This window comes from Capra hircus, chromosome 19 (genome assembly GCF_001704415.2).
Source record: "Capra hircus breed San Clemente chromosome 19, ASM170441v1, whole genome shotgun sequence".
Taxonomy (NCBI): Eukaryota; Metazoa; Chordata; class Mammalia; order Artiodactyla; family Bovidae; genus Capra; species Capra hircus.
In genome coordinates, this window is record NC_030826.1 from 34,862,566 (window position 1) to 34,874,831 (window position 12,266).

Consider the following 12,266-nt stretch of genomic DNA (forward strand, 5'->3'; position numbering starts at 1 on the left):
AAGCTGCCCTCCTGCACCAGGCTTGTTTCAGTGACAGCTTCTGCTCAGCTGCCCTGACGTGGCCGCTGTTTGTCTGCCTCTGGCCACCTCCCCCAAGTCTGGTCTGCAGGCAGAGCCAGGCTCCCTTTCCAGATCTGGCCCCCACTCCGTTCCAACCCCACAGGCTCAGGAGGGTGGTGGGCACTGCACGGTGGACACGAGGTCCAAATCACTGCCAGGTTACCTGTGGACCATATGCCACTCAGCTGAAGACTAGCATTCCCAGGCCTCTTGGAATTAAGTCAGAGTTTCTCTAACTGTTCTAAAATCTTTGGCTCTCCCCTGGTAAACAAATGGCCCCGTCGCCCCATGCACCTCAATGCCTCCCCTGCACCCCTTCTCACTCTGGTATCTGACCTTCCCGAGGGACCCTCTGAAACTCCAGGTGTCACTCACACATGTGCTCTCAGGGGGGCCTGAGCAGAGTCTTGGGGTGGCAGGGCCCCCTCTTTGGTGGAAGACAAGGGGAAGTCTTCCCTCAGCCTGGGGCAGCAGGTTGAACTCAGGGTCCACAGCAGGACAGCTTCGATGCTTAAAAAAAGACACAGGCATTAGTTTGTTTTCCTAATCAGAACCTGGACAACAGACCCCAGGCCCCAGCTCTCTAGGCAAACTCAGCAGAGACCCAGAGGCTGGCAGGCCTGGCCTTGCCCCGCCCCACCCGAGCAGCCCCGGGCAGTGCTCCTTGAACAGAGGCCCAGGTGAGACCTGAGGCTCCTCTGGGAGGGGTTGGGCCTGCCTGGTGAGAGGTTTATTCTTGCTGCAAGTGGTGCCCGCTCCTGCTGCCTGCATGCTCCCACCAGGGCCGTCACGAGAGCAGACACCTGGAGCTGAAATTCTCATCATTTTAATGGTCACTAGCCTCTGGCTGGCTCTGGATGGTACAGTTAAATGACACACTTAACGACCCCCAAGCGCGTCCACACCCCCTCCGGAGCCTTGCTTCCATCACATCCTGCTGCCCAGTGGGCCTTCCACAGCCGCAGGCCCCATGGTGGCGGAAATCCACATCTTAGTGTGACGAGCTGAGAAAGCCCTTGGTGCACTTGTCACCTGTTATTTCTTTAAAATAACGACCGTGACGCCAGACGCCTCCCCAGCCTGGCCGCCTCGCGGCTCGGCGCAGTGCGGTCATACCGCGCAGAGCTCGTAGATCTTCTTGACACAGTACACCAGGGCCGCCAGCGCTATCGTGTTGTGCAGTCTCTTTCTGTGCAAGTCGTCCTTCCGGACCAGCACCACCGGGGTGGACGAGGTGAGTGTGTGCAGGGGCAGGCGGGACAGTCTGTAGGCGTCGTACTCCACCTGGTACTTGCAGCAGGGGTCAAACTGCCAGGAGATGCCGTAGAGGGTGCAGCAGGCCAGGCTCAGCACGCCTGCGGGCAGGGAGATGTAGTGGGAGTAATCCAGGGGCAGCGCCAGCGGGGTGAAGAGGCAGGCGGTGCCCGCCAGCACAGTGGTCTTGTGCAGGCAGTTGCCCACGGTGATCCAGCGGGCCGTCTCGTCGCCGATGCGGGTGGGCTCGATCACGATGTACTTGTACTGGGCTTCCAGGGCCTGCTCCAGCTCATACTCAAACTGGTCTTGGGCGTTCTCCCCGTTGTAGATCTCGTGCACGATGTAACAGTCTGTGGCCGACAGGCTCACCCTTAGGAAGGAGAGGTGAGGAGAAAAAGGAGACAGTTAGGCACTGGTGGCTGTTCTGTGGCCGGGAGATACAGAGGCAAGCCTCCCACCACCCCTCACATACCCAAAGGCCACTGGGAGCAGGGCTCAGAGCTTCCCAGTCGGCAACCGCACACGTTGGGACCAGGGAAGGCGTGTGGAGTGAGGTCACCCCAGAATCTCCATGGTCAGTGTTTCCTTTGAAGCGGGAAACAGTTGTGTGTGCAGGGCAGCAGAGGCCGGACTGTCAGGCAGAGCTCTGGGAGGATGGAGGGGCAGTGGAGAGCTGGCTGCTGGTGCCCTTCTGGTCATGCTCCCAGGGGATTTGGTGGGAAAAGCTACCCAAGCAAACAAGTGCGCACACTCAGGAAGCAGAGCTTCCTTCCAGGCGGATGAACAGTGGGCCTGATGCTCTCCTGAGGCTGCAGCGGGCACGGTGAGGAGGCACCACTGGCCTCCAGGAGTTAGGCAGGGGCTCTTTATCCTGGAATAGTTAACTGTAACTAAGGTGGGCTCGGGGAAGCCCCCCAATTAAGTCACAGGCCCCCATTAAACTGTGTGTGGGAAGAAGCCGTCCCCTGGGGATGGGACACCCCCAGGCACTGGCTACAGGGTCCAGTTAGCAGGGCAGCCTTTCTAGGCAGTTAATGAGCTGAACCACCGAAATCAATGAACCTGGAAGAGATGGTCTTCCTCTGGGGCGTTGCTGGAGTCTCCTGATTTGGTTTTTTAACTCAGAAAGGAGACAGGCTCCAGGTGGGACTCAGCTCCTTAGCAGACAAGCAACCTATGAGGCATGACTTCAGTCTCAGAGGAGCCATCCTGGCCTGGGATCTCCTTTGTGCTCTCAAGTTCATAATTGAGACAGGCAGCCAGGCAGCGGGAGAGGAGCTCGGGGAGGGCAGGGCGGGGTCTGTACACCCTGCTGACCCACAGAGGGGGTTCTGTGGGTGAGTCCTTGCTGTCGGAATCCAAGTGGAGCTTTCTGGCCACTGAGTCCCTCTGGAGCACTGAGAGCAAGACACACAGACAAGGTCGGAATTACAGAGCATTCTTGCCCAAACCCTGATCTACCTGAGTGCAGTGCTCTGCTTGCCTGGCAGACTGTGGCCACCCCAAGTGCAGTGACAAGACAGGCCCAACAGGAAAGCATCAGTTGAACAGATTGTTCCATATCGGGGGCATGTCAGTGGGCAGGCCCCACCCTCACCTGATTGTTCACCCAGCCCTTCCCAGCTCCCTGGCCTTCACCTCTCTGGCTGAGCTAGCACCCACCCTGGAGGAAGGCTTCCCTGGCTCCTCCCACAGACATGCTGGGCAAGGCCATCCCCACTGATTGGTGCGTGTGCCACAGGTCCCTCCAGGCTCCTGGCTCAGCCCAGACAGGACAGAGAGCAACAGTCAGTGGACAGGGGCAGGCAGGACGGCCCGGCTGAGGGGGTGTGGACCAGGTGATCACCCGCTGTGGACTCCTGTCCATCACCACGAACCAACCCTCCTAGGGGCCCTCTCACACAGCAGGCTAGGAGCCAGCCCAGCGGGCATGCCACCCTGGGCTCACCACTACTTCTGCTTCAGAAGCCAAACCTCTTTACCCTCAGGAGAGGATGGACTGCAACACCTAGAGAAACAGGTCCCCTGCAGGGATGGGGACAAGTGCAAGGTCCACACAGACTCACAAGAGCCGCTCACTCAGAGGACCCACCCCGTGGTCAGCACCCACACCCTCAGCTGGGGTGCCCTCCACCCTGCCTAGACCCCCAGATCCAGCTAGTCCCCCCCGCTGACAGAGACTACTGCTTCAGAAGCCGGGGCCATGGCCACCAAGCCTGGCTACCCCAGTGCCCACTGGAGGTATCAGCCTGTGTTTCTGGGTCAAAAGTAACCCAGCTAAGGAAAAAACCCACGTAGAGGGTTACCTTGAACCATCTCAGCATCACCAGCCAACTTGAACCCTGTACACAAACGCAAATTAAAAACACCACCAATAGCTAACTGGGGTCCTTTGAGCCTTACTAAGGGACTGTATTTTTTCATTTTGTTGAAGGCGAGAAATGAACAGTAAGAGAACACAGTAAAAGGAGTCCATATTAAAAAACAAAACTGAGAGCAGGCTGATAATGGAAAAGCCTTCTAAGAAAGTGAAAAAGTCAAGAAGAGGAAAGTGTTTGTAGCCTGCCATCTTCCGTGCTTTTCTGTGAAAGAGTTGCGTTTGCTTCTACATGCACAGAACGCTGCTGAGCAGATTCAAGACCTGAGAGTTATGACTGTCCCTGGGGAGGGAGCAGAGTGGGTCCAGTAAGAAAAGGAGCCGATTTTACTACCTGATTCGGAACCCTCTGAATCCAGCAGGTTCTGTGGAACTAGTGGGACTGGCCAGTGCACAGCACGGCCTGCCAGGCTCCTGCTGCTGTGGGGTCAGGGGCTGATCATCTTGCTTCCAGCTAGTCGGTCTCCCCTCTCCTCATGCGAATCAGCCCCAGCAGCACCCAGGAAAGTCATCAACGGCACCCTGGGGACCCCATGAAAAACCCATAGGACAGACCCCACACCCTCACAAAGCCAGTTTCAAAGGAACCTGGGATTACAGAGACCTCAGGCATGGAACCCTCAAAGTCTGGAGACTCCTCCCAAAGTCAGGGTTGCACAAGAATGTTCACAGCAGTACTGCTTGGTGAGAGCAGAAGGCCCCTTACAAGAGCAAAGAAAGAGACACACACACACGATCAGAAGCACACAGAGCCAAGCAAGTGTCACACACACACACGCACGCACGCACGCACGCACGCACACACACACACACACGGTGTCACGGAGATGATGCAGAGTTTAGGAGTGAGGTGGTTGCTGTCTGCAGGGAGGGACGTGTGGCCAGGGAAATGCTAGCACTTGGTTTATTGATCTTTTCTAAATTATGGTAAAATACATTAACAGGAAATTTACTCTCTTAACCAGTTTAAGTATATAGTTCAGTAAGGTTAAATACACTCACTGTTGGGCAACCAATCTCCAGAACTTTTTTGTCCTGCAAAACTAAAACTCTGTCCCCATTAAACCACAACTCCCACGCTGCCTTCTGCGGTCTCTCCATGAATCTGACTGCTCCAGGGCCTCGTATAGGTGGAACCACGTGATACTTCTTTTAGCAGCTGGCTCATTCCGCTTGGCATAACATCCTTACGGCTCATCCACATCGCAGCGTGTCAGGATTTCCTTCCTTTTTCCTTGTATGTAGAGACCACATTCTGTTACCGATCCATGGTTGATGGGTAGGTTTCACCTTCTAGCTGCCGTGAACATAGGTGTAAAAATATGTCTGAGTCCCTGCTTTAATTATTTTGGATATATACTTAGAAATGGAATTGCTGGACCATATGGTAGCTCTATTGTTAATTTTCTGAGAAACTTCCACACTGCCATAGTGGCCGTACCAATTTACACTCCCACCAACAGTGCACAAGAGTTCCCTTTTCTCTGCATCCCTGCCAACACTTTTGTTTTCTGTTTTTTCAACAGCAGCCCTACAGTGGTGTGAGGCGGCATCTCACGGTAGTTCTGATTTGTGCTTCCTACATGACCGCTTTTATTGAAATAGGTTCACCCACTTACACCGCACAAGTCAGTGGCTCGACACTGTCACCGAGTTAACACACAATCAGTTTTAGAGCGTCTTCTTCATTTCAAAGAGTAACCCCGCTGCTCCCCATCCCCCACGACCCCCGTTCCTGGCAATCACCAACCATTCCTGGCAATCACCAGCTGACTTCCCGACTCCACACCTGCCTCTTCTGGGTGTTTGGCAGGAAGGCATCGCAGGGCACATGTGCTGGGGCTGCTTTCTTCATTCAGCCTCATGCCTCCAGGGCCCCACATGTGGTAGCAAGTTTGCAACTTTTCACATGTTAGAGAGGACTTTTGATGGATTTAACATACAATTTTTATAACTCCAAGACAAGATACCTGCTGGAAAGCATTAAAGATGCTATGTATGAGAAAGGCCAATTTGGATGGTGGCCCAACAGGTAACTTTTGAAATTTTACTTTTCTTCATGGTTTTCTGTACTTTTCAAAAACAAAAAATAAATACCCGTTTATTTTATAATGATAAAGTTTTATACAGTTTTTCTTAAACCAGTAGCTTTGTATACCTTGAGGTAGAGGAAACCAGATAGGCCGAGGCCTCCAGCTGAGGGGAAGGAACCCCTCCTGCTCCAGCAACTTCCTGGGCCCCACGAAGAGGCCTGCACTCCCGGGGCCAAGGTGGTCTCACAGCCTTGTGGTCTGTGTCCCTGTCCCACTAAAGTGGGCACTGGCCCTGCAGCCCACCATCTTTTCTGGTCATGCTGGAGCCAGGTGAACTGAACCAGGACAAGGACCTACATTAGGGACCTTTTTTGGAGTGGCCCTGGGCTCCTGTACTCAGCTCAAACACAGAAGGAGGTGACGCAAAGCTCCTTGAGGGCTGTGACTATCTTCATCCCAGTCACCCTCTGCCCCTGCCCCGGGCCCGAAAGTGCCAGGTTCCCAACAGACTTAGAGAAAGTACTTTGGAAGGGAGTGACAAGAGGGCTTCCTGGGTGGTCCAGTGATTAGGAATCTACCTTGTAATGCAAGGTCCTGGTCTGGGAGGATCCCACATGCGTGGGGCAACTAAGCTGGTGCACCAACTACTGAGCCTGTGCTGGAGCCTGTGCCCCCCAGCAAGAGATGCCACCACAATGAGAAGACCACGAGAAGCAACTAGAGGAAGCCAGCGTGCAGCAATGAAGACCCAGCACAGCAAAAAAGAGTGACGAGAGAAAATTACAGTAGTTAGAGCACCTGTGGCTGAAGAACTGTTAAATTATTGTAAAAATTAAACGAATGTATTGTTAAAAACTATTAACGAAGTTGCTTCCCACCCAGGAAGTATGGGGTCATGTGACCACACCAGGTGGTGGCCTTTACCAATCCTCCCCTCCTCCACCTCCCTGGGGTCTAGGAAAACCCACTTTTGGTAAACACCAAATTACTTCCTCAGGAGCCAAGGAAATTGGTAAAATCCTATGCTGTGGACTCAAAGGCCAGTTAGGGACTTCCCAGGTGGTCCAGTGGTTAACTATCCACCTCCCAATACAGGGTACACAGGTTCAAGTCCTGGTTCGGGAAGATCCCACATATGCATTGTTGATGGGAATGTAAATTGGAGCAGCCACTGTGGCAAATGTGTGGAAGTTCCTCAAAAAAATAGAGCTACCATATTATCCAGCAATCCTGTTTCTAGGTATAGATCCAAAATAATTAAAAGCAGGACTCACATTCAAACACATTTTTGCACCCATGTTCACAGCAGAATCAATCACAACCGTTAGAAGGGGCAAGGAAACTGATGAGCTGCAGCGACTGAGCCATGTGCTTCCACTCAGAAAGGCAGGCCCACGTGACTCAAGGGAAGAGTTGGTGCTCCACAAGCAAGACCTGATGCAATAAAACAAACAAAAAAAGGGCGGGGGGATACTTCTCTAGTAGTCCAGTAGTTAAGACTCTGCCTTCCAATGCAGGCAATCTGGGTTTGATCCCTGGTTGGGGAACTAAGATCCCACATGCCTCATGGCCAAGAAAACAAAACAAAACATAAAACAGAAGCAATTTTGTAATAAACTCAATAAAGACTTTAAAAGGGTCCAGACCAACAGCTTCTACTGGAAGCCTAGGGATTCTCTTAAAAAAAAAAAAAAATTAACACAACATTGTAAATAAATTCTACTTCAATAAAACAGACGTTAAAAACATGCAAGCGGCTCTCATTCTTTATTTCCATCCCTCTCTTATCCTGGTCTAGACCACCGCTGACTTTTCTGTTCTCTATCTTCTCCATCCAGTATATGAGCCACAAGCCATGGTTGGCTACTGAGCATTTGCAATGTGAGTACTGTGGCTGAGGAGCTGAAGTTTTCACTTTAATTTAGATTTAACTGCTGCAAATGACAAGTGGGCACTGAATTAACACAGCTCTAGACTCAAGAACCAGGTAAAGCGAGAACCCACGCAGTGTCCCTTCTAAACTGGACAGCCACTAACACAGAGATGACAGCAGCAACTCCTGCCAACCGTCGGGCACCAGGCAGGGCCTTCAAGCACAAGGCAGGCTTTGGAGTTTTCAGCCACGGGCAAATCTGGAAAGCCTGCCCAAAGCATTGCTCAGCTCCAGCCAATGCCCCACACCAGACCATGTTTCCTAGAGTGTCAGCATAAACCAGATTCCAACCAAGGGTGTGAGACAACTTGGGAAAGTGGTCTTACAGTGTGGCGCTGAAATCTGAGTCAGCACAAATGTGACATGGAACAAAGTCATTTAAGAGCGCCATAAACAGCCTACTGTAGTCACGGAGCCTCTAGTCGGCCTGGGCTTCAGTCTATGCTGTGGGCAGTTAATCCGCCTGCCCCATCCCAAAGTACTCCCACCCACTGAGCAGGAATGGAGGTGTGCCTGGGCGGGTTAGGTTCCACCCCCGGCCTCAGTGTGCAGCTCAGGGAAACCAGGCCCAGGCAACCGCTCCTCCAGCAGAGCAAACAGAGGGGTCCCACCGCCACACCACGTTATCTAGGAGGAGGGCAGATGGTGCCACCCAAACCACAAAACTAGACGCCCCATTCCTGGCTGACACACAACATGTGCATGTACAAGCAGAGCCTGCTGTTCAGGCCAAAGGGTGTAGTGGGAACACTTAAGGAGACCTGGCATGTGACTGCAATGAGTCAAGCTGTCAGGTAGGAATGATGAGCACCTGCCCTGACCAAAGAGAGCCAATGAGAGCTTTCCAAGGGGGCTTTAATGTGAAGTTTTTCCATTTACAAGCACTGGTAACTTAAATTCTCTTAAAAACTGAGGGTCACAGTCAAGGACTAGATTCAGCCTTTGGGATCTGCATTTGCAAACTCAATTTTGAATTAACACTTGTCTTAAACCAAAGAGGAAAAAAAAACCCCATATCTAATTTCTTAGATCAGTAAAGGCTTCTGTTTTGCTGGCACGGTGCTGTATGAAGTCTGGGTCTCCCCATTTGGCTCTTTCTGTTGTTTCTATCCAGTAAGGTGATCACCTCCTTAACTTTTTATGGTACAATCTAAGAAACGCTGGGTGGGAGTTGGAAAAACAAAAGTACCTGCTAGCCATTTACTGCTGCTTCTTAAGGAAGAGCAAGTGCAAAAGAGACAAGGTTGGGTAACTCTGGGCTCAAAAATAAAATGTAAGCTAGAGGGTTCTATCAACACAACTAACCTCAGCTAGTAAAGAATCTGCCTGCAATGCAGGAGACCCGGGTTCGATTCCTGGATCGGGAAGACCCCCCTGGCGAAAGAAATGGCAACCTACTCAAGTATTCTTGTCTGGAAAAATCCAATGGACAAAGGAGCCTGGCAGGCTACAGTCCATGGCGTCCCAAGAGTGCGACACGACTTAGCGAACTAAACCACAACCAAACAGAAGGCGACCGCAAAGAGTAGGTGGTGCAAACAATCAAAGAAAAAGAATAACGCCGAGTAGTTGGGAGAAAAGGCGGGGGCGAGGCGGGGAGGGGGGGAATATAACTTTTCTGTTTAACAATCCTCATTGGGGGAAAAAAGAAAACAAAACACCATGGAGATCCTGCTGATTTCTGCCGCACCAGCCCACTAGTAACAGAAGGGTCAGGACAGTACAAAGCGTGTGACTCCACTAGTACATCTGCTTTCCCAAACTTCTGGTGTCTGAACAGCTTCTACTAAGCTGAAACTGTTTTCCAGAAGCAAAAACTGTAAATTCAACACGAAACACGACAACTACTCCAATCTCATCTAGAAATGAGTCCTTCACATCCAGATCCACCTTGGAAGAACCAAGCCCCCGGTTCCCTACTCACGCACATTCGTTAGGGAAGGTCACTGCAAAGGACTTCCACAGCAGGGGCGCTCACGGAGACGCCTCCAAAGTCCCATGGATCACCCCCGGGCGAAAGCGGTCAGCTCCCCGCCCGGAGCAACAGCGCGGAAAGCTGAGGCCCCTCGGTAACCGTGCGGTCCGTCCCGTCCGTCCCGCACCGGCTCCCTGAGAAAGCGTCCCCTTCTCCGTCCCGAGAACCACTCCTCGCTGCGGCTTAGAGAAGACTACGCGCGCGGCCAGGCGGGCGGGGGCTCCGGCGCCGCTCGGCTCGCTGCATACAGGCGGGTTCCGCCGCGGCCCTACAGTGCCCAGCCAGCCATCACCCCTCCCCGAGCCGCCCGCTGAGACCGCGTCGACCGGAACTGAGACCCCGCGAGCCCGGAGGCGGACCGGGGAGAACCCCAGGGCGGAGGCGGGGACGGCGCTGCAGTCCAAAGAGCCCTGCGGGTTTCCCGCCCTAAACAGCTCGCGGGCAGCAGCCCGCGCCTCACCTCTCTCGAGCGCCGCCACCGCCGCTGCCCGGGCCGAGACGCCTCCTTCCCCACGCGGCCATCTTGGAGACTCTCCGCTCGCGAACGCCTCGCGCCGGGCGGCCTCGCGACACCGCGCGGGCGGGAGGGAGATGTAGTCCAGCTGCCTTCCCGGACAGCGCGCGAGGCGGGAGCCCGGCCCCGCGAGACTACAAAGTCCATAATGCACAGCGCCCCGGAAAGCCCGCCCCGCGGCCGCCTGGGAACGCGGGCTCAGACAGGCGGCGCTGAGGGTCCACTTCCGGACTAGACTTCCCCCCGGCCGCCTGTGCTTCGAGAGCTTCGACCGCTGAGGTCACAGAAGGGCCACTGCCACTCATCCCCCAAATACTCGGGAGGCAAAAGAGACGAGGTCCCCGCCGCCGCGGAGTCCCTGCTGCCCGACTGTTGGCCGAGTGGGTTTGGAAGCGGAGAAGGGGGAAAACGTAAAAGTGCGATGGCTGCAGAGAGAGACGGCCGCGCGCATGTCCCACCCGCGTCCGGCTGCGGTAGCGAGGACACAGCCCCACTCTCGGGTGTCTTCGAAGGCGGTTGCTGGCTCCTCACCCCGCCAGCGGGAGCCCTGCCTGGACGCTGCCGAGTCGGGAGTGCAGACGGAGCCCAGTGACTCCTGCCGGCTGTCCCTTCCTAGTGGGGGCTGATCTGGGGGCCCCTCGCAGCTCTGGAACGTATAGTCCCTCTCCTGCTTCCGACCGATAGCCTTGCTAGACATATTAATTAGACCTATGAACATTTGAGCAACTCTCCTGTCGAAATTTGCTCCGAGGTCAGAGACGGGAGAACCACGGGCCTGCTCTCAGCCTTCGGGGCTGGCGGAACCTGCTGAGCCAGGGCCAGTGGGCTCTTTGGTGTAGGTGCGGTTCCTGTCTTTGAGGATTCCCCAGGATTTCCTTCCGGTTCACAATCTACAATAGTCTTAAATGTCAAATCCTCTTAGAAGCTCTCAGTACCTACAAGATGCAACTCAGGCTCCTTAGCGCAACCCGGAAGCTCCTCCGAAATAGAGATCGCGCCCCATTGCAGCTTCAGCTACCTCCCTTTCCTGCCTAAAGCTGGCCAGGTTAGCAGATTCAGAGAGTGCGAGTTGAACCACAGACGGTCCATGCTGTGCCTAAACTGCCTTTCTCTCCCCACCAACCGCCCCTCAGCAGTACCTGCTCTTCAGTTGGGGTCACAGTTCCACCTCCAGATGCCAGCACTACTAGAGATAGATGAACGATGACCACATTGTCTTGTGGTTAGTCTGCTTTCTCTAGTTTGCTGATTCAGAGGGTTTCCTAGGGTTCTAGAACAGCTGGGTTTGAAGTGTGGCTCTCCATCTGGGACTGCTTATTTAACTGCTGTTTCTTTGCCTCCTGGTTTCCTTGGAGTGATACTAGCTAGCACCTCTCCTAAGAAGACCAATATGAGTATTACATAAGGTGACACCTGAGGAACTCGGCACACAAGTAACAATCAACTGACTTAAGTCACGACAAGCCCTGTTCTAAAAAATTGAGTGACTTTTATCTTCACAGCAGCCCGATGAAAGTGATACTGTTATTATTAACATCATTTTGCAAATGAGAAGAACCTACCTGATTCACTCTCTGACCTCATGTGCCAGGATTTGAGCCCAAGTTGTCTGGTTGCTGAGATTTTGCTCCTTATGGTACCACTCAGGAAGAGTCAGGCTGGGGTCTAGTGCACAGAGGAAAGTGCTCAGAAGCTGTGGACCTGGGATCCTCTCCCTACACTTGCACATAACTTCTAACAGGCTGTTTGCCTCAGCCTGCTAACTTGAGCAGAGACACCTCAGAATGTCACCTCTTGATCACTGCTAATACACAGATACCCGGAAGCATCACAGTCAGGTTTCCCTCCGCATATAGTAACAGCTCCCACTGAGGGCACAATCTGAATGAGTTGGAATTCCTGTAGGCCCCCAGGTACCACTGACTGCTGGCAAAGAGGTAGCCTACAAGGGCAGATGGGTTCTAGCTGGTCTGGCACTCAGAAACCATGTGCCACTTCCCTTACCACCCTTTTCTTCATTCCTTTTTTTTTAAAATTCTTCATTTTTTAAAGGATGTATTTCTTTATATATATATATATATATAACTGGAAAAGTTTAAGTTTTCATTCCAGTCCCA

General features: G+C 53.2%; 1 protein-coding gene across 1 annotated transcript; it reads right to left on the minus strand.

Annotated features, from left to right (window-relative positions):
• On the minus strand, positions 871–10,210 carry TMEM11 (transmembrane protein 11). The gene is made up of 2 exons (XM_018064825.1): positions 10,096–10,210; positions 871–1,687 (listed from the first exon to the last, which is right to left on the minus strand). Exons 1-2 carry the CDS (start codon positions 10,155–10,157, stop codon positions 1,171–1,173), a joined length of 579 nt encoding a protein of 192 aa, XP_017920314.1. The 5' UTR covers positions 10,158–10,210; the 3' UTR covers positions 871–1,170.

Excerpts from the sequence above, each read along its gene's own strand:
- TMEM11 (XM_018064825.1), bottom strand. The coding sequence starts at position 10,157 with ATGGCCGCGTGGGGAAGGAGGCGTCTCGGCCCGGGCAGCGGCGGTGGC. Across the intron at positions 1,688-10,095 it reads GGTGGCGGCGCTCGAGAGAG|GGTGAGCCTGTCGGCCACAG; the intron begins GTGAGGCGCGGG and ends CTCCTTCCTAAG.